Source organism: Polypterus senegalus, chromosome 4 (assembly GCF_016835505.1).
Source record: "Polypterus senegalus isolate Bchr_013 chromosome 4, ASM1683550v1, whole genome shotgun sequence".
NCBI lineage: Eukaryota > Metazoa > Chordata > Cladistia > Polypteriformes > Polypteridae > Polypterus > Polypterus senegalus.
The window spans coordinates 252014604-252036874 of record NC_053157.1 but is presented as its reverse complement, the minus strand read 5'-3'; the positions used below and the strand labels follow the sequence as shown (position 1 = coordinate 252036874).

At 43.2% G+C, this 22271-nt stretch overlaps 1 protein-coding gene across 1 annotated transcript; it reads right to left on the bottom strand.

Annotated features, from left to right (window-relative positions):
• Positions 1 to 1048: 1048 nt before the first annotated feature.
• Positions 1049 to 20749, bottom strand: LOC120528462 (tripartite motif-containing protein 16-like). The gene is made up of 6 exons (XM_039752621.1): positions 20156 to 20749; positions 15687 to 15782; positions 14073 to 14306; positions 9052 to 9211; positions 5923 to 5988; positions 1049 to 1841 (listed from the first exon to the last, which is right to left on the bottom strand). Exons 1-6 carry the CDS (start codon positions 20732 to 20734, stop codon positions 1300 to 1302), a joined length of 1677 nt encoding a protein of 558 aa, XP_039608555.1. The 5' UTR covers positions 20735 to 20749; the 3' UTR covers positions 1049 to 1299.
• Between the last annotated feature and the right edge of the window lie 1522 nt (positions 20750 to 22271).

Genomic DNA, 22271 nt, shown 5'->3' with positions numbered 1-22271 from the left:
TTTTGTATAAATTGCTGTGTAATATTTAAAGTGGCCACAAGAGGCAGTAGTGTGGCGACTGACCAATCAGTGACCCCTTCTGTCCATTCGTTGTCTTTCTTATCTGCTTTTCAATTTCAGGTTTGTGGACAAGGTGGGCCAACCCTGGACGGGGTGCCAGTCCACTGCAAAGCCACACATGTGCACCCATGTCAAGTGTGTGCCAACTGACCAAGAATTCGTGTGAAGATGTTGGAGCTTTCAGGGTACCAAGAGTGACAAATCTGGGGACAAGGAGGAGGTGCAGTTTAAAGTTTAATGTGACATCAACTAAAACACCAAACTCTGTCAGTATGGCTGACATCTGACTGACTGGTGAGTCCTCGTCTTCAGACATTCACAGTGAATTCATTCTGAAGTGAAGGACCCTTTGAGTGACCAATGGAGGGTCACAACATGTCTGGTGAGTGGACAACACTCCAGTCCCATCTGTCACTCTCTGCTCCTACATATAGTCACTATTCAAGAGCTCTCCATACTGAGTCTGTATAGCGCCTTTCAGTTGTGCTGATCCAGCAGGACCACATGCCTGTCCTACTTAACAGGTGACATTCAGTGACACTTGGGGACCTTAGTAGTTGTTGGGGTGTCAGCCTGAAGGACATGTGGCTGTGAATCAACAGTGACCCCTGCTGGTCAGACTGGTATTTGTTGGTCTGAGGTGTCTCCGCCCATCATTATGACACACACACCTGATTGGCTACTCAGATCCAATAATAATGGAGACCCTGACAGCCAGCAGCACAGTGGCACAGTGGCACAGTGGGTAGCACTGCTGCCTCGCAGTTTGGAGACAGAGGTTCACTTCCCGGGTCATCCCTGCGTGGAGTTTGCATGTTCTCCCCTTGTCTGTGTGGGTTTCCTCCCGGTGCTCCAGTTTCCTCCCACATTTCAAAGACATGCAGGTTAGGTGCATTGGCGATCCTAAATTGTCCCTAGTGTGTGCCTTGGTTTGTGGGTGGGTGTGTGTGCCCTGCAGTGGGCTGGTTCCCTGCCCGGGGTTTGGTTCCTGCCTTGTGCCCTGTGTTGTCTAGGTTTGGCTCCAGCAGACCCCGTGACACTGTAGTTAGGATATAGCGGATTCGATAATGGATGGACCCTGACAGCTTCACTCACTCTGAATTCTCATCCACAAATTCAATCACAGAGGTGATGACCCCCCAAACCCACCCATCCTGTAAATTTAATTTCATTGCAAACTACAAACACAAAGAGGACCTGAGCTTGTGGGGACATCAAGTGACCGGTGGAGGGTACTGGTCAGTGGTCACCTGGTGTCAGATGGCTGACTGTTACACTGCAGTTATAGTTAAGCCCAAACCCTGGATAGAGGGGCTCAGTGAAGGAGGTGTTAAACCTGTACAGGAGGGTCATTGTGTGTGAGACGCTATAAAAGGACAGAGAGCCAGCAGGCCAGTCCAGATACACACCTATTCTGGGGCTATAGGGGGCGCTGATTACAGTGTGCTTGTTATTGTGACGCACAGAGTACTGGGAATTAAACCACTGCAAACTCCAGGACTTGTTGTTGTATCCAAGGCGGCACTCACTGCCCTCTCCTTTCCTGCCCAGTCCTTTATATGCGACTGCAATCCTCATGAAGTGTCCACTGCACTCTACCTCCCAGTAACAGCGAGTCCCGGTCAGAGCCTCTCTGCACAGAACTTGGTACCAGCAGTCAAATCTCTCAGGATGATCAAGATATTCAGTTTTTGTCCTCTCACATGTCGCCTTCTTGTTCCCTTCAGACAGATGGAGGACTCTGTGTGCCGTGTTGATGTCCAGTGTGAGGGGACAGAAGTCTGAAAGGAGAGAAAATAAAATGAGTGAGGAAATCTGGGAGTGTGTAACGGGACTGGGGGCGGAGCATAAGACAGACAATTAACAAGAACCAATCAGGAGCTGCGCTGACCAGACTCAAATGTTGTCTTTCAGAAGTGGGGTCTTCTACCATGAAGCGCCCTTTCATTCAGTAAGTGATTGACAGTGCTACTTGACGCTGTTGTACTTTGATGGTGGTGGTCAGAATGGGTCTGTCCTGATGTCTGCCTTGGTTTGTTCTTCACCTTCTTCAGCCGAGCCGGCGCTAAGATAAAAGCTAAGCGGCCTGCGCTATAAACCTTCAGTGCCTTCTGTGATCCTGGGAAATGTAAACTCACTACCAAATAAGATCGACGAACCGGCTGCGCTGGTGAAAAATGTCAGGAGCTACAGAGAATGCAGCTTGCTGTGTTTTAGTGAAACGTGGCTAACGTCTATCATCCCAGATGCTAACGTGGAGCTACCCGGTTTAGACAGTTAGAGCAGACAGAGACGCAAGTACCTGTGGAAAGAAGAAAGGAGGAGGACTCGCTCTCTATGTCAATACAAGATGGTGCAACTCAGGACATGTAAACGTTAAAATCTCCACTTGCTTCAGGGACATCAAACTGTTGGCCGTAAGTCTGCGCCCCTATTACTTGCCCAGAGAGTTTGGACACGTCATTGTTGTTATTGTTTACATCCCCCCTCGAGCGAACGAGGAGATAGTGAGTGACGTCATCCATTCCGCAGTTGCTAAGTTACAAAGGCAGCACCCTGAGGCACTTGTGCTAATCGCTGGAGAATTCAACCAAATGACGCTGGACAAAACATTACCTGCCTTCTCCCAGTATGTGGACTGTAACACCCGGGGAAACAGAACTATTGACCTACTGTATGCAAACGTTAAAGACGCATACAGCGCCACCCCACTGCCTGCGCTTGGGAAAGCAGATCATAACCTGGTTCTGCTTCAGCCTCAATACAAACCAACAGTGAGGCGCTACCTACAACTACACGCCATTCAGTAAGTGGTCCCCTGAGGCAGAGCAGGCTCTGAGAGACTGGAACTACAGACTGGGATATCCTGCTGGGGTCACATAGTGAGAACATTGAGGAGGTTGTGGACTGCACAGCTGATTACATCAACTTCTGTATGGACATTGTAGTCCCAGTAAGAACAGTACGCTGCTATGCTAACAACAAGCCATGGATTACAAGTGACATCAAGGACCTTTTGAACATGGCAGTGATCAGCATGAGCTCAAGTGCGTGCAGAAGGAACTCCAAGTTCAGCTTAGGGTGACAAAGGAGCAGTACAGGAGAAAGCTGGAGCAGAAGTTGCAGAATAACAGCATGAAGGAAGTGTGGGATGGGATGAAGATCATCACTGGCTGCAGCTCGAAGCAGGGTGCCACCATCAAGAGAGACGTGGAGACAGCAAACCTGATGAACAACTTCTTTAACAGGTTTGACAACCTTAACCCACTCTCACCTCAGAGTACTGCACCCTCCACCCATCCTTCTGCTGATACCAGCATAGGAGAGACATTCCCACCCACAATTACAGCAGTGCAGGTGAGCAGAGAGCTGAGGAGACTTCGTGCCAGCAAAGCAGCGGGTCCAGATGGAGTATCGCCACGACTGCTGAAGGTCTGTGCGTTGGAACTGGGGAGTCCTCTACAGCACATCTTCAACCTGATCCTGGAACAGGGGAGAGTTCCGAGGATTTGGAAAACATCTTGTATCACCCCAATCCCAAATGTACCACGTCCTAGTGAGCTGAATGACTTCCGGCCTGTCGCTCTGACGTCACATGTGATGAAGACCATGGAGCGGCTGCTGCTTCACCACCTGAGGCCACAGGTCCGCCACACCCTTGACCCTCTGCACTTCACATGCCAGGAGAAGGTGGGAGCGGAGGATGCCATCATCTACATGCTACATCAATCCCTCTCCCACTTGGAGAGAGGCAGTGGTACTGTAAGAATTATGTTTTTGGACTTCTCTAGCGCCTTCAACACCATCCAACCTCTGCTCCTTAGGGACAAGCTGACTGAGATGGGAGTAGATTCACACCTGGTGGCATAGATTGTGGACTATCTTACAGACAGACCTCAGTATGTGCGTCTCAGGAACTGCAGTTCTGACATTGTGGACAGCAACACAGGAGCGCCGCAGAGTACTGTACTTTCTCCGGTCCTGTTCAGCCAACATACATCAGACTTCCAATACAACTCGGAGTCCTGCCATGTGCAAAAGTTCACTGAAGACACTGCTATCATAGGCTGCATCAGGAGTGGGCAGGAGGAGGAGTATAGGAACCTAATCAAGGACTTTGTTAAATGGTGCAACTCAAACCACTTACACCAGAACACCAGCAAGACCAATGAGCTGGTGATGGATTTTAGGAGGTCCAGGCCCCTCATGGACCCTGTGATCATCAGAGGTGACTGTGCAGAGGGTACAGACCTATAAATACCTGGGAGTGCAGCTGGATGACAAATTGGACTGGACTGCCAATACTGATGCTCTGTGTAAGAAAGGTCAGAGCCGACTATACTTCATTAGAAGGTTGGCGTCCTTCAACATCTGTAATAAGATGCTGCAGATGTTCTATCAGACAGTTGTGGCGAGCGCCCTCTTCTACGCGGTGGTGTGCTGGGGAGGCAGCATAAAGAAGAGGGACGCCTTACGCTGGACAAACTGGTGAGGAAGGCAGGATCTATTGTAGGAATAAACCTGGACAGTTTAACATCTGCGGCAGAGCGACGGGCATTAAGCAAACTCCTGTCACTATCCTGCTCCACTGACAGACTGAGGAGACCCCACACTATGTGACTCTTCAATTCTACCCGGGGGGGGGTAAATGTTAACATTATACAAAGTTATTGTCTGTTATACCTAAATTTTTATCACTCTTTAATTTAATATTGTTTTTTTATCAGTATGCTGCTGCTGGATTATGTGAATTTCCCCTTGGGATTAATAAACTATCTATCTATCTATCTATCTATCTATCTATCTATCTATCTATCTATCTATCTATCTATCTATCTATCTATCTATCTATCTATCTATCTCTTAAACTGTCCTTCTGGTCATTAAGGGGTCCAATTTTTATTTGTAGTGACATCTAGTGAGTTTGGCTGCTGTCCCATGGACCTTAAACTTCTTGATGTTAGCTGCTGTGGCCACGGGAACATGAAGCTCTTTGGAGGTGGTCTTGTAGTCTTCACTTTGACCTGCTCAGATGTGACCTTTGACCTTTCCTTTTCTTCTCTTGTCCACGTTCAGTGTGAGGCACACAATGACATATAACAGCTAAGTGAGGACTTTACTGTGTGACTGAAGACCCCTGAGATTCTCATTCTCATCCAATGATATCTTTTAACATCTACAGTCTCCCAGTATTCTCTGCTGTTATTTTTATTTAGTTTTATATATATATATATATTAAGTTCTGAATGAAAATCAAAGTGTCTCCTCTATGGAGAACAGAATGGTCAAGTACTTTAGTCAGTTTTAACTTATTTCACAGTAAAGCTGGGATTCTTTTATCAAACAGTCCTTTTCTCTTCATCTTTACACATAAACTGTATATGTAGATATTAATGGAGTGGACGTTGTGTTTTTATGTGAAGCACACTGAGCTGCTTTCATTGAATGACTTGTGCTGTGTAAATAAATAATTCTTATCAATATTATAAAGGAATGACTGAAATAAAAAAGAAACAGAAAGGAGAAAAGAGAAAAGGAGAACAGCAGAAAGTGAAATGAAAAAATGAGGCAAAGGAAAAAGAACAATGGAGGTAGGACTGGAGTGACAGGAGGACCTGGCGTAGTCGGCAGGATTTCATTTTTATTTCCTGTAAGGTCACTTGACACTTGACTCAAGTCCAACAGACTGCTTTGGGGCCTCCCTGTCCTGAATCTCAATATCCCATAATGCACCAGACACAGGACCCCCATCACTTTCAGCTCATCAGTCCCACCACACTCACATAATGCTTTCATATCATAAGCCTGGCCTGAGATATTAAACGTGAAATGATGATAAACTCCATGAATTGACAGACTCACATTGTAAAAACTCCTCTCTGCTCTGATGTTCAGGAGGCTGTAGGGTGAAGATTGGAGCTTCACAACCTGAAAATACAAAGAAAAGAGAAGAATGGAGAACGTTAAGATGGAGTTTTATAATGTTAAATTCTTAGACACTTATTACAAGTGCAGTGCAGTTGAATAAAAGAACAAGACATGCAGATCAAGTTTGTGTACTGAACCCACCGGTGTGTGGATGATGAAGTGAGTTTTATTTAATAATATTTTGATGTGCCACAGACACATGTGAGGGTCTCGATTGTGGACTTGACCTCTGCTTTAGATACCAACATCTCAGAGCTTCATAATAATAAACTGACTGAGTTCAGTCTGCCCAGTCCAATCCACCATTGGATCTCAGACTTTCTTCCAGGTAGTAAACAGTGCCGGTGCAGTTGGGCGCACACATGTCTGACCTGTTAACCCTCGTCACCTCACTTTCTGTTTTCCTCTCCTGTGTTGTCAGTTGGCCACAGCTCAGCAGTTCTGTTCATGGACAGACATTGTTGTTAGGTTCCATTTATGTTCATCAGTGCAGAACTGCTTTAGCTTACTGTGTGTTTAAAAAAATCTGTTCAGCACTTTATAACCCTCCACAGATTTTGTACTAAGTCAGGTCAGGTCAGGATGGGGGGGCATGGACTGGTATTGTGCATTGCCACACCCACCACACGATTAAACAGCTTGGGATCCTGGCTGGCAAGACCCCTGGCAGACACGTGGTCCAGTCCCAACCCTCCAGAATTGACTCCCTATCTACGGCAGCCTGGTGTTACGTGGGCGTCCCCTTGGCCTAGTCCAGCCACTCGGGTCCTCAACAATGAGGGTCACCCTGAGGTAATCACGTCACTTGGCTGTAGTGCCGTAACTGACGCTCCCTCACGATGAAGGTCATGTGCCTTATTCACAGTCAAACCAGCGGTACTCAAGGATCCTGCGAAGAGACACAGCATACTTTGTACTAACAATGAATGGCCTGTCATTTAAGATGGCTACTCTGTGCAGGAGAGAAGTCATTTTTTCCTTCAATGTCCACAGACCTTTGAGTATTTCACTTTTTACTGACCGTATCACAATTCCAGAGGGTCACAGGTTTACACACACAGAGTTAAATAAAAGATACATTTTGCTCTTAAAAACTTGGTTTTTGGTTTGCTGCTAAGGAGCCATACAGGAATTTTTAAAGCTCGTTTCCCTTTAGATGGGATTTTTGCTTTTTGTTTTGCTTCTTTTCTCACCCACACAAGAGCAAAAGTAGCTGATTGTTTGGAGGTGCGCTTGGAAAAGTTACTTGCACTTGCACCTGTTGATGTTCTTGTTATCTATATTTGAACTAGCATCAAGGAGGTAGAAAGCAGCAGTAACTGATATTGGTATCGATAAGTAAATAAGCACATCTTCATAACAGCGATTACTTAGAAATAAAGGCCGGGGCTGACTTCAATGCAGTGAAGGTGAAGGCTCAGCGAAGGTCAGCGGCCATCGTAAGAATCCCAATCAGGCACAAGGGGCTGTAGGAGCAGATAAGGTAGTAAAGTTTAATTTATTTCTTTATTTTAGTTTGAACAGTTCTTAGCGGTCCAGAGGTGGAACAGTTAAGCAGGCGACAGCGTAAGTGTTCATTAATACGGGGAATACAAACAGTGTGAGTGGAGAGCTTATAAGTAAGAGGAGTGCAAAATTAGGAGAAGAGACAGAGAAAAGTAAAGTGAACCTCATAGAAAGACAAACAGCAGGCAGCTGAGAGGGACAGCAGTAGAGGAGCTTAAGGGGAGAGAAGGTGTAAAATGGCTGTAGCAGATCTTAGTGTTACTATTTAAGCTGAATCATAATGAGGTCAGTGCAATGCAAGTCCTGTTGGATGTTGGACGTCTATGAAGGCCACATCTGCAGGAGATGCCAGCTGATCCAACACCTCAAGCTCAGGGTCACTGAACTGGCCTGCGTTGTAATAGAGAATTGGCGGACCTGCCCCAGGTGTCCTTTAGAGAGATAGTGTGCACCCCCAAGGTGGCACGGGAGGAGATTCCAGACCAGACAGGTAGGAATAGGTGGGTCACGGTCACAAGGCGTAAGGTAAAGGGTACACACTGTCTGGGGGCATCAACCCCAGAATTGGAAGAACCAAACCGTTATCATGTCCTTATTCATCGAGTATCCAACAGATTGCAGCAATGTCCGATAAACAGAGGAAACAAAAGCACAAATAAAACTGATGGCTGTAAGGCTCATGTCTGATGAGCAAAAACAACAAGAGCACAAAGTAAGAGGGATGTAAGAGCGAGCATGTCTGCTGAACAGAGCTCCATAAATGTGCGACATGATCAGAACAGATGGACTTACTGTTGTACCAGTAGCCTGTTTTAAGGAGCGGCTGTTTCACTCTCCTACGAAGAGATATATTGTGAACAGCAGGGGGCACTCCAGCTCCCCAAACACCCAACACCAACAGGCACGGACACAGGATACAAGGCAAAGAGTCTTTTACTGTGGGGAAACTCTTCTTTTATAAGGGTTTCCCATTACCACACATAGCCACAAGTACACTAAGATCAATACTCTCGCTCTCTGTCTCACACTGCCTCCCCCATTCATCTTGCAAGATTTGTCCTCCTTACTCCAGACTCTGGCCACCTGATGCAAGTAAGGGAGTCCCTTTTATTTTAGCAACACTGGAAGTGGTCTGTCAGCACTTCCAAGTGAGGCGGAAACCCCATGACATAGGGATTCCCCAGTCATACACCTCTCCCTGGCGTCCTCTATGGGACCAAACAGGGCTGTCCCCTGGGACTACAATACCCAGCATGCCCTGTAGACCTCCATGTAGGAATCTAATCCTGGGCTCACTGCCATCTAGTGTTCTGGGGGAGATAAAGCACTGTGTAATCTGTCTCCCCCTGTCCTTCCATCCTAAGGATGTTGGCTGCCCTTCACAATATCAAGAACTGTGAATAAAAGCAGCTGCTTACTATGAGAGTGTGATATCACTCAGCTTGTCATTGTGAGCAGCACTACAAGAATTACTAATCGAGAAAATGTCCTTGTTATTGTCACTATGGTCCTCCTTATGGACTTTAACAATGAACACAACATGAACAGACGCTGTACCTGATGGAGTCAAAGACAGGATGTCACAATGGCTGATCTTCTCCAGACGCATTTTCAGACATGACAGCTCCTTTAGCAGGTCTTCAGAAGAAAAGTCAGCCATGACTGTGAAGCTGAGCGAGGCTCCATCAGCAGGAAGGACACAGCACGATGAGAAAGTCTGCATCAGGAGATAAGATGGGATGAGATTTCAGAAAGGAGGCATTAAAAAGTAAGTAATGCTGATAAGATGAGGGAACAAGGAGAAATAAAAAGTAACATTAATAAGAAGGACATCCTCTCAAGTAAGGATAAGCATGGTGAACAGAGAGTTTGGGTTTAGATTACTTTTCATTCATTTATTGGTTATTTATAGGAGAATATTTCATTATAATGGACCAAAAGACATCAGGTGGCTTGACTTTCAAAAAGATTTTCACACAGGAGTCCATAAGAGTCGAGTCATCAGACTGTTGATAAGTGGACTGAGGGGGCAACGGACAGGCAGGTGAAGAACTGACTTAGCAGACAAAAGGAGGCATTGGGCTTAGATAGATAGATAGATAGATAGATAGATAGATAGATAGATAGATAGATAGATAGATAGATAGATAGATAGATAGATAGATAGATAGATATGAAAGGCACTATATGATAGATAGATAGATAAATAGATAGATAGATAGATAGATAGATAGATAGATAGATAGATAGATAGATAGATAGATAGATAGATAGATAGTATATTTGTCCCAAAGGGAAAGTTGTCAATTAAATCAAATCCAAAGACTTTTACACACACTATTCAGTATAATTTTACACTAGAATGTCCACAGCTATAAAGTGTGTGACTTGTCAGAAAGACTTGGGGGCCTTTTGTGCTCTCATCAGTTCTGTAATATGCCCTGTAGAACACACTTATGGGACCACATCAGGAAAATTGTTTGTTAAAGAAATGACAAAACGGCACAAAAGAAAGTCAAGAAGAAGAAGAGAGACCAGACTGGACTGTGGGGTTTGAGCAGTGAGGAAATGCTGAAGGATTTGAAGGTCATCAGTTAAAGGAAAGAGACATGAGGAGATGACATTGGATGAGAATGAGAATCTCAGGAGTCTTCAGTCACATGGTAAAGTCCTCACTTAGCTGTTACAGTATATGTCATTGTGTGCCTCACACTAAACGTGGACAAGAGAAGAAAAGGAAAGGTCAAAGGTCACATCTGAGCAGGTCAAGGTGAAGACTACAAGACCACCTCCAAAGAGCTTCATGTTCCCGTGGCCACAGCAGCTAACATCAAGAAGTTTAAGGTCCATGGGACAGCAGCCAAACTCATTGGATGTCACTACAAATAAAAATTGGACCCCTTAATGACCAGAAGGATAGATAGATAGATAGATAGATAGATAGATAGATAGATAGATAGATAGATAGATATGAAAGGCACTATATGATAGATAGATAGATAGATAGATAGATAGATAGATAGATAGATAGATAGATAGATAGATAGATAGATAGATAGATAGATAGATAGATAGATAGATAGATAGATAGATAGATAGATAGATAGATAGATAGACAATCCAAAGCAAACAAAGTTTCCAAACAGAATCCAAAGAGAGCGGTTGAAAAACAAAGCACAGGCTGAAAAATCCAGAAAATCACAAAAGCATAAGAAATAGCCAAAAGGATACAAGAACTCGACAAACTCGCAGAGCATATTAACAATGAAACTGTGGGAGACCCTCAGTGTTTATAGGGTGAAAGGGAAGCTCCTTGCCGTGACTGGCAGATGGTCCACCTCTTGGTGAGCCACACACAAAACACATGGAATGTAACACATGCAACTTATTAGCAGGATCAAATACAAAGAATAATGCAGATACTCAACAAAATCAACATTAACATAAGTAAATAAACAAAAAAGACAAGAAACAAGACTTTGAACACCATGCAGGCTGAAAAATGTCAAGGTCAGCAGATGAGCATAAAACCATAAATCAAACTGAAGGTCGGTCTGTGAGGTTGGCTCTCCTTCACTTCTACTTCTTCAACTGTCACCTCTGTGTCTGGATTGGACTACACAGTGTTGAGTGACACATTGTTCCCGCCGAATTTCTTTGAACTAAAGACACAACCCACTTGTCTGGGGCTGCTCCATTTAGTACTTTAGTACACTAGATGGCGCTGGTATGTTTAAAGTGAGTCTGTGCTAAATAAATTAGGTTGGATGAGTTTGGTCTGTCCGTGCACAGAAATGTGTGTGAAGAGTTCTGACTCTGCTGGATGAGACCTTTCTCATAAATGAATCCTGGAAGACCTGGACATCAGAGAGTGTGAACCTTGGACAGGCTGCCAGCTCATTTCAAGATTAAACCCACACTAGAAATCACAATGAGACAATTTGGTGTTTCTACCATTTAACCAAACTGAAATGTTAGACTGTGAGGGAAGATCTGAAATAACTGGAAGGAAGTGTGTGACTTGTCAGAAAGACTTGGGAGCCTTTTGTGCGCTCATCGCAGTTCTGTAATCTGCCCTGTAGAACACACATGTGAGACCACATCAGGAAAATTGTGTGTCAGAGAAATGAGAAAAGAGCAGAAAAGAAAGACAAGAAGAAGAAGAGAGACCAGACTGGACTGTGGGGTTTGAGCTGTGAGGAAATGCTGAAGGATTTAAATGTCATCAGTTAAAGGACAGAGACATGAGGAGGTGACATGACAGGAGTGTTTAAAGATATGAAGGAGTTGGTGTCTTCTTTTGTCAGGTGGCTTCATTAAAATGTAACTTATTAAGAACACATTTCATACAAATCTGCTTCTTCAAACAAACAACTACAGATTTACCTACCTCTCAGGTAATAAATACTACTACTACTACTACTACTACTACTACTACTACTACTACTACTAATAATAATAATAATAATAATAATAATAATAATAATTATTATTATTATTTATTTATTTATTTATAGGCACCTTTCAAGGCACACAAGGAAATCTTACAGGATCAATTAATATCAACAGCCACAATATTAAATTAATAAAATATTACAGTACAATTAAACCAGGGTAAATACAATAATAAAATAAAATGTAAATTTATCAACTAAAACTCATATCAAACAGAATAAGCCATCTTAAAAAGATGTGTTTTAAGATGAGATTTAAAGATAGGATGAGAGTCAATATTACAAATATCTTGTGCAGAGAGTTCCAGAGTCGAGGGGCCACTCAGCTGAAATCTCTAAACCTCATGGTAGTCAGGTGAGCAGGAGGTATAATAAGATAAATAGAGGAAGAAGATCTAAGCATATGGGAAGGAATGGAGATGTGAAGAAGATCAGAATGATAAGGAGGTATGAGATTATGGAGGGTCTTGTTAGTAATTACCAGAATCTTAAAATCAATGTTATATTTAATAGGGAGCCAGTGAAGCTGCTGAAGGACTGGAGTGATGTGTTCAATGGAAGGTGTTCTGGTAACAATATGAGCTGCAGCATTCTGAACCAACTGAAGTTGTAAAGGAGTTTGGGAGGAAGATCAGAGAGGACAGACTTACAATAATCAATATAAGATGTGACCAGAGCATGGATGAGAATAGCAGTGCTGGTATCTGAAAGAGATTGGCATAAACAGCTGAGATGGAAAAATGCCGACCGAGTTATAATATTAATATGTGTCTCAGATTTTAAGGCACTACCAAGAATGACATCTAAGTTCTTAACCTGGGAGTAAGAAGAGTTTAGAGAATTATCAATAGTCAATGACATATTATCACATTTGTCCAAACAGATTTTGTTCCTACCAGAAGAACCTCTGTTTTATCACCATTTAATTTAATAAAATTAGTAGACAGCCATGATTTAACTTCCTGCAGACAGTAAGAGAGGGTAGAAGATGGAATTGTGGAATCAGGCTTAGTAGACAGATAGAGCTGGGGGTCGTGAACATAACAGTGAAAGTGAATATCAAATTCCTTAAAGATACGACCAAGAGGCAGAAGATAAATAATAAATAGAAGAAGACCCAAGACAGAGCCTGGGGAACACCACTAACAACTGGAAAAACTTGGGATCTGAAATGTTTTAGTTGTACAAACTGTGTATGATCTGAGAGATAAGATTTGAACCAGGCATGTGGAGTGCCAATAATGCCAATCGATTTTCATCTCTCCAGGAGAATATCATGAGATATTGTATCGAAGGCAGAGCTCAGATCAAGGAGCACAAGTGTGGTCAACAGCCCCGAGTCAGCGGCCATCAGCAGGTCATTGGTGATTTTAACCAGGGCTGTCTCTGTACTGTGAAATGGATGAAAACCACACTAAAATTGTTCAAACAAATGATTGTCGGTAAGGTCAGAGTCAACCTGCACAGCAACAGTTTTCCAAGTGTTTTTTAAAGGAAAGGTAAATTTGAGATTGTATCATAATTGTTTAGATTGTAGAGATCCACACCAGATTTTTTGAGAATTGGAGTTTTCACACAGCTGTTTTAAGAGATAAAGAAACAAGACCAGAGATAAGGGAAGAATGAATGATGTTAGTTATTAGGGAGGAAAGAAAAATCAGTAGGAACTGAAGCCAGCTGACAGGTAGAGCGCTTGGAATTTCTAATTATACAGTACCAGATATTTCAACCACAGTTGGGAGTTTAAAAATAGTAAGAAAAGAAGAAGAAGGGGGATTATAAAATGTGCCATGTACAGAGTTTACAAGAGAAGTCAACTGCTGGTGGATATTTCCAATTTTCATATTAAAAAGGTCATAAAAGAGTGACATTGATCAGTGCAGTAAAATTGAGGTGGGAGGTTGTCAGGTGGCCACTGGATGTTATTTGAAAGCTACATATAAAGGCAGGAACTTTGAGAGTTTTGCATAAATTGTGGAAATATTAGGCAAATGTTAAATTGGGCTGAATGGCCTGTTCTGGCCATTTGTAAAAACTCCTCAGATCCTTTAAATTTGACTCTAAAGATTCTCTGGTCCCACACACCCCAGTCTGATCAGACTCCCTGTGAAGTGTCGCTCTCACCTGCAGGAAGTGGAGATGGTCCTTGGTCTCTGAAAGCTCCTTCAGCTCAGCCTCTCGTCTCTTCAACTCCTCAATTTCCTTCTCCAGTTGCTTCATGACTCCTTCAGCCTTCTCCATTTCTCTCTTTTCTTGTTCTCTGATCTTCTCAGTCAGTTTCTTGTGGGCTTCCTCAATGCACCGTATCAGAGCAGTGAAGCTCTTCTCATGTTCCTTCATCACTCTTTCCACAGAGAGCTAGTTGGATAGGAGAAAAATATAAAACTGAGTCACCAATTTAAAAAAAAAAAAAAAGAAACGGTCCTTAGACACTTTTGTTGGTATTCTGATGTAGTGATGGATAATTTGAATTAGTTAAGGACTGTAGCAGACCATTGGTACATCTTCTGAAGGCACCTGAAAGACCGTATGGAATGTGCAGTCTAAATAAGAGGCTCTGTATGATCTATGAGAGTCATTGTCAGGACAGCTTTATTGTCCAGTGAGGACTCTGGTAGTGTTACAGAGGTGTGTCTCTAAAAGAGTGTCTCCTGGTCATCCTGGGTTTGAGAGTTGAGAAGTAAGAAGAAGAACAAGAATTGGTATTGTGGAGAAAAGCTGATCTGTTGTAATTTAGTTACATTCATTTTGTCTTTGCTTATTAGCCGTCACCCAACTGTATTCAATTGTAATCATCAGACTTGCTAGTTTTTATATTACAGGTTGTTGTATTTCTATTTCCTTTATTTAACTTTTCATTATTTCTAATAACTGACACTGTGAATTATATTTGTACGGCTCGCCTGAGTGTCATTGGGGTGAAAGTTAGTGTGCAGGTGGGTCACAGTCAGATGTAAGTGTAGGGTATGAGGTGCACACTGTCCAAGATCACCAACCCCAAAGCTGGACGTGTTCAGCTGTTTTCAGGACCTTGCAGAGCTGCACAGTGACTCTGATATCTTTGAGGCAGTAGGCCGGGATGAGAAGCCCTAAAAGTAGTCATAGTCAGGGATTCAGGTATTATGAGAATTGAGATGAAGTGCTGCTCCAGATACAGAGCGTCTCACATGTTGTGTTGTCTTCTGGGTACGCAGATAGAAAACCTTTGTGCATAGCTGGATAGGCTCCTGGCCAGAGCAGTAAAGGATTTAAATGTCATCATCAAGCTTGTCTAGTTGTCATTGTACAATTGAAACATGGAGATCAGACTGCTAGTTCTGCAGGGCAACGAGTTAGGTGCAAAGCTAAGAAGCAGAACTGGCAAAGTGGTCACCTCAGGATCTCCACCTGCTGTCCCGACACAACGGTACACATGGGGTTAAATAGATTAGAAGGCTTAATGCACATCACAACATCAGAACATCAGCACCAATCTTCATTATGAATTATTGTTAGAGGGATTTAAGTCATCTTTAAGTGGATGAATGAGAAACCTGAGGATATTAAGATGTCGGTGTCTGAATTCCTAATGACTAAAACCTGAAATGCTGTCAGCAGTGAAATGCCACGAAGGACAAAATAAACCATCTTCTCTCCTTCTCCGTCTCCCTGTCCTCACACATCATTACCTGAAACTCTCACAACACTTTTACTTTTTTTCCTTACTTTCATATAAAGTGTTATCTTAATTTTACTCACCTTCGTCTGTTCTATTGTCCTCCTCGTCTCCTTCATTTTCTTCTCTTTCTTCTCAAGTCTCCTCCTGATTTCCCTCAGTGTCGCCCCCAGCTGTTTCTGTTTGGAAACACAAGAGGATACATGGGGGTCTCATCAGAATTCACTTCCACTTTTGGTGTCATTCTGAGTGCACACATTTGTACAAAACATTTGTTTTATATTCCATGACACAACTTACTGTTTCTGTCACACTTGTCTTCATAATGTCACAGTAGGTGACACACAGAGATTTCCTAAAATAAATATAACAATACAAAAGATTTGAAGGAAAGATTTAGTTTAACAGTTCAATTCAAGATGGACTTTGGGCTTGAAAGCAAATAAAGAAGACAGTCAGAAGGCTCACTGGTGTACGAGTCAGTCCTTGGTGTTTAGATAACATCAGATTGATGACCAGGATATCAGACGTTCACTCATTAAAACACTGGACTGTGCAGGATGGAGAAATGCTAGCAGACCCAGGAGAACTTGGACACACAACGGCTGCAAGTGTCGGATCTACAAGGCCATTGTGGAGTTCAGACTTGTGAGAACTTTATCAAGTGATTGGCCATTTTTTGAAGTCAAGTGAGATAACTGAGGCTGAGAAGACAGCAGTAAGTCTGAGAAGTTCAGCAAAAAGTTAAATCTGAAAAGGAGTTTAATGAGCTCAGATAAATCTGACAATAAAATGAATGAGTAACTCATGATAATATTTAAATACATTTTATAACTGAAGTGTGCAACAGCAAGGACCAGACAAGGTGAAGGTAAGACATTTTAAATACTTGGGTTCAACAGTCCAAACAAACAGAGTGAGTGGCAGAGTGTAGAAGAAGAGAGCACATGCAGGGTAGTCTGGGTGTAGAAGAGTGTCAGGAGTGATTTGTGACAAAAGAGTATCTGCAAGAGTGAAAGGGAAGGTGTACAAGATGGTGGTGAGATCAGGTTTTGAGACGGTGGCACTGACCAGAAAACAGGAGGCAGAACTGGAAGTGGCAGAGCTGAGGGTATCCAGGATTATCAGGGGAACAACACAGGTATGATATGAATGAGATTGAGATGGTTTGAGCAGAGGAGAGACGAGGGGTACATCAGGAAAAGAATGATGAGGATGGAACTGCCAGGCGAGAGGAAAAGAGGAAGGCCAAATAGGAGGTTTATGGATGTGGTGAGGGAGGACATGAAGGCAGTCAGTGTGGCAGAAAATGATGTGAAAGACAGGGAGAGATGGAGACGGATGGTCCACTGTGGTGACCCCTAAATGGAAGCAAAGAGGATTATAACTGACGCTGGTGGGTGCAGAACCGTGCTGTTTCAGTGCACGATCTCTCCTTAGAGAAACTGGACAACATTTATTATTTAATTCTATAAATAAGAAGGAAAGTGAAAGTAAACAAATTCAGATTTCAATAATGAAAATGTTAAAACAGTTGCAACATGGTGGGCTGCTTTATGGCTTGTTTGGCAAGTGGCTTGGCTATTTTACAGAGAGGTGCAGATCCAGTTGTCATTATCAACATCACAGTAAGTGACAAAAGTGACAGCAGGCTGACAATTGTGTAAGAAAAGAGTAAAGATGGAGGAGCTAAGATTTGGAGAAGAGGAGACAAGGTGGTCTAATCAGAAGTGTTGCCTGTGACACAAGCCACTCCTGGGAAGACTGGAGAGATCAGAGAGTTTAACAGGAGGAACACATTTGGTTTAAGATGGAGGGGCACAGGGCTAAGGGGCATCAGGGTGATTTTTAGATCAGATGGCAGCTGCAACCCCCGGCATGGGTTACATTGGATCACAGGGCACTGATGTTTAGGGGGTCAGTCCTGGACTTTTCATAAAGAGTTTACACACGCATGAAGAGATAATAAGATAATAAGGTTAAGAGAAAAGCTGGGGTAGATATTAGTATGAAAGTCAACAAAGTAAAAAATAAAATTTGGTAATACAATATACAGTATATATATATGTTTATGCTTTAAAGAGAAATAAATAATAATAATAATAATAATAATAATAACAGTGATTAATTATGCTAATACAAAAAACAAATCATATAAAGAAAAACACATTAATATGAACAAAAATAACATAAAAATCAGATTTCTACATTTATATATATCTATGAAATTTCAAACTAATATCAATGCAGTAATAAATGAGCCAATCAACTAAGAGACGTCACAAATCTTAAATTCTTTAAAGCAGTAAGCGTCTGGGTATTTATTCAGTCAGACAGGAAGCTGAAATAAGACTCCAGAAGACAAGAACAAGTCATAAGAAATGCCGTCGGACTCTGGGCTGAAGGACACTGATGAAGATGTGACAGACAGCGACCTGCACGTATCGGGTGAGTCACATTGGGCAGATCGGTCCACTCACTTTACGGCTTTATCATTTTTATTAAGTCAACTGACTTCAACCATCAAACGCTTCAAAAATGCCAACGCGTTTCAAGGGCACAAAAACTTTTTCTTCAGGGCAATGAGCCCTTAATTTTGTAAGCATATGAAATAGAATAAAGAATAAAAAAAGAGGTGATGAGAACTAAACACCTGTTCATAAGAGGCAAACATCACAACCAAAATACCAATGTGTGACGTGGAAACTGGAAGAATGAAATAAGAACTAAGATAAAGAGACAGAAAACCAAACACCGGAGAATAATGTAATGAATGGTGAGAAATAAACGGTGACAGGGGGGCTCACCTCGTAATTTGAATGGCCACTAAAGCAGCACAGGAGGAACACCTGACAGCAGAATCAAACTCCTGACATATCGGGCGCTGACTGGGCTGCCACGTTTTTTCCAGTGCGCTCATTCTCTGTGTGTATTGAGTGGTTGGTTTATGTTTTTTGTTGACTCCAAGAATTACTTTGACGTGTGAAGAGCTGTTGAACATACAGGCCTTAGTTCCATCTGATTTTTTCTCCTCTGTTTGTTTGCAATGATGGATATTTACCACAGAAGTTTTCTTCATCTGTCTACAGCAATGCCACTCGTCAATCCCACTTCACCAGGCAGTACTGTGGTACACAGGCTGGCGCTCAGGTGTGCTGGAGATTAGAAGACTTTTGTGCTTCACTGTAGTTAGCCCCCATAGAAGCTCAGCCTTGTTGGGGCCCATGGCCAGCACCATGGACATTTGAGGGGCCCTATTTAGCAGCTCTTCTGCCACACATGGAAGTGCTCCCAGAATAAGCTCATAGGGCTCCTGGAGTCTGTCAGGGTGGCCAATAAAAAGGGGCCAGTGGCCAGCACCCAACAGCCAGAGTTGGGAAGAAGAGGACAAAGCCTGTGTGGAGGACTGAAAGGGTGGCAAAGGGACTGTGGTGGTGCTTTGCTGTACTGTGTTGTGCTGTGAGGAGCAGAGAAAAGTGCTACCCGCTGTAAATAAAAGTGTGTGTTGTGCGTTGAACCCGTGTCCTGACTGTCTGTGTCGGGGTACGCACCCGGGCATTACAGCAGCTATAAACATTAACTGGAACCATCAAAGCCCACCAGGACTGTTAGCCACAGATGGACTCCTGAGGCTGTTGGAAGGCTGATGGACTGTTTAGGCTTCACAGACTGGAAAGCCATGGATGGCTGGTGGAGCAGCAGAGATGAATATGCTGATATTGTAACATCTTACATCTCCTTCTGTGAAGATGTGTGTCTCCCTAAGAAGTCCATTGTGAGATACACCAACGACAAGCTGTGGTTCACAGAGGAGCTGAGGGTTCTCAGAGCTGCTAATGCCCAGGCACACAGGTCTGGAAAGCTAATCAGCTGAATGAGTTTTATTGGTGGGCTGACAAGGACATGAGCCCCTGCTTGGACTCTGACCCTCTGCCTTTTATATCAACAGTCCCCCCCCCCCAATCATTTCAGTGTCACCCCACTCAGACCCCCTTCACTGAAGTCCAATTCACCTTCTTTAACTTCCCTCCCATCAGTCATTCCTCTCCACCCCACCCTGGAGGTGCAAACACCTTTTTAGGAAACAGAATATCAGGACAGCAGCAGGTCCTGAGGAGTCCCACCTGGTACTCTTAGACCAGTAAGCCCCTGTCTTTACTGATATATTTAATATTCTTTGATGCTGGGGAAAGTCCCAGTCTGATTTAAGGTAGCCATTATCATTCCAGTTCCCAAGAAGGATGAAATCTGTGAATTTAAAGAGGCCTGAGGTACTCGAGACACAAGTGATCAGAACACAAAGAACTTCCGCTCATTTTAATGAGAGCACTCAGCTCACTCGACTGTCCATTGTTCACACTGTGTATCTCATCCTGGACTGTTTCATGTCTTCCACCCAGTCTCACCAGGATAGGCTCCAGCTCCCTGCTGTCCTATACAAGCAAACCGAGACTCCTCAACATGAAGGAACAGATTTCTCTGACAAACTACATTTACGTGTCACTTAACTCCTTTTTTATCTAGCTTCCACTAAACATTAAACTCCACTCACCTGTTTTCCTTCTCTTTCCGTCTTCAGCTCGACCTTTTCATGACTGTTGTGTTCAGTCATTCCACACATCACACAGATACATGTCTCGTCAGTTTTACAAAACATCTCCAGACTTTTCTGATGTTTCTCACAGAGTTTCTCCTTCAGATTTCTATCTGGATCAGTCAGCTTGTGTCCCTTCCAGGCCGCTACGTCATAGTGAGGCTGTAGGTGAGTCTGACAGTAGGAGGCCATGCAGGTAAGACAGGACTTCACCGCTCTGAACTTCTTCCCAGTACAGAAGTCACACTCCACATCTCCAAGGCCGGCATAATTCTGAGATGAAGGAGGACTGAGTCCCGTGTTCTTTAATTTCTTGACGACTTCGTTCAGCAGAGTGTTTCTGTTCAGCTCAGGCCTTGTGGTGAAGGTGTGTCTGCACTGAGGACAGCTGCACTCTTGGCTCTGATCCCAGTAGTTAGTTAAGCACTTCAGACAGAAACTGTGACCACAATGCAGTGACACGGGGTCAGTCAGGGTGTCCAGACACACCGAGCAGGTGAACTCGTCCTGTGATACAAACAGCTGGGCTTCAGCCATCGTCAGTCTGAGGAGAGGCAGGCAGAGAGAATCAGTCAGACAAACAAGGAAATGACTTGTGAAGAAACCAAAATGAACGTTTGTGGTCAGTGAGGAGGAAGAGGAGGAGGAGATTTCAAGAGAAAGCTGAGAGCTCACAGAGAGAACATCTGAGAAGACACTGATGATGAACAGTTAATGTGAGACAGGAGCTTAGAGAGTGAAGACCACAAAGTGAGAGAAGAGATGACCTGTCACAGGGGGGTCTGCTAAAGTGTAATTCACGTTGGTATTTCTTAGTTATTTATTACACACTGCAGTCCACTTTACTCAGACTCAGAGCTCAGTACACATTTATACATGAAATAAAATGAAAATAAAACACAACACATAAATCACCATAAACAGATTTGTAATGTGAGAGCCAAGCAGCCCTCAGCACACCGAGACAGCGAGCTGTTAAACTGAGGATTCATTCTACTATGCTGGTGCTCTTTATTAATCAAAATGTCCATTCTATAGTAAGTTCTCTTCTCTAGCTTATCAAAGTTATAGGAATGTTAGGAGAAAAAACAGCAATTGCTTGATGTTAATCAGTCAAATAACTCATAACCAGTTGTGCCTTTTGTCAATGCCAGTAATTCATTTTATTATTCAGTAAAGCTCACAGTTTATTTTCCTTACCTTTCTCTGTAGTTGAAGTTCCTGGCCATTCCATCAACATAACTAAAGCCCCTCATTTTAAGAAACAGAATACAGTAATCCATCCATTTTCCAACCTGCTTACATGGTGCAGGGCTCTGGGGAAACTGGAGCCTTCTTCAGTAACCATTGGGGGCATGCAGGGAGAACACCGGGACAGGGTGCCAGTCCATCACAAGGTGAACACATTCACAAACACACACACTCAGGCCAATTTATAATTTATTATAAACACAAGGATTATAGAAGTGTGACCCTGTTTATATATTGTGTCACAATAACAGTCCACAGACATCAAAAAGGTTTGGGGCAGCCACTTGTATTTTATGCCTTGGCTTCAAATGGTTATTTTTGTTGAGTTGTTTGCAGGTTGGAGTCCAAAGCAAAACTGATTTAAGTTAGGTAAAATGGTGGCTTTAAAGGCCGTGACCTGAAGTGACACCATCATCGTAACCAGAAGTGGTGTCATTGAGACCGAATGTGACATCAGCCAGAGCACCAATACTGGAATTGGCATCTTCGGGACTGGAAGTGACATCATTCATGGTGCTGATACCTAGTGGGATTTCCCGAGTATAGTCTGCAGAGGAATGAGAGACAAAGTTAGTGCAGCTCGCCACCCCCTGGTCTGGCATGGTACTACTATTATTGAAGTCATCTGGCTGCCTCCCATGTGCACGTGTGTGACAATTTACATACTGTAATTGGGCCAGATGGCATCCATGTATGTTTCTGTGTGTGTGTCAGTGGACCTTACCAAGTGCAGGCCTCCTTTTCTGAGTTGTTTGCTGACTTTCATGTAGTCTTCCAGGGATCCTCATGAACCTGCACTCCACAAATGGCTTACTTCTCATTC

Coding starts and splice junctions, on each gene's coding strand:
- LOC120528462 (XM_039752621.1), bottom strand. CDS start 20,734: ATGGCTGAAGCCCAGCTGTTTGTATCACAGGACGAGTTCACCTGCTCG. Junction 5,989..9,051: donor CCTGTCTTTGACTCCATCAG/GTACAGCGTCTG, acceptor TTGTATTTTCAG/GTTGTGAAGCTCCAATCTTC. Junction 1,842..5,922: donor CAGAGAGGAGTTTTTACAAT/GTGAGTCTGTCA, acceptor CTCTCCTTTCAG/ACTTCTGTCCCCTCACACTG.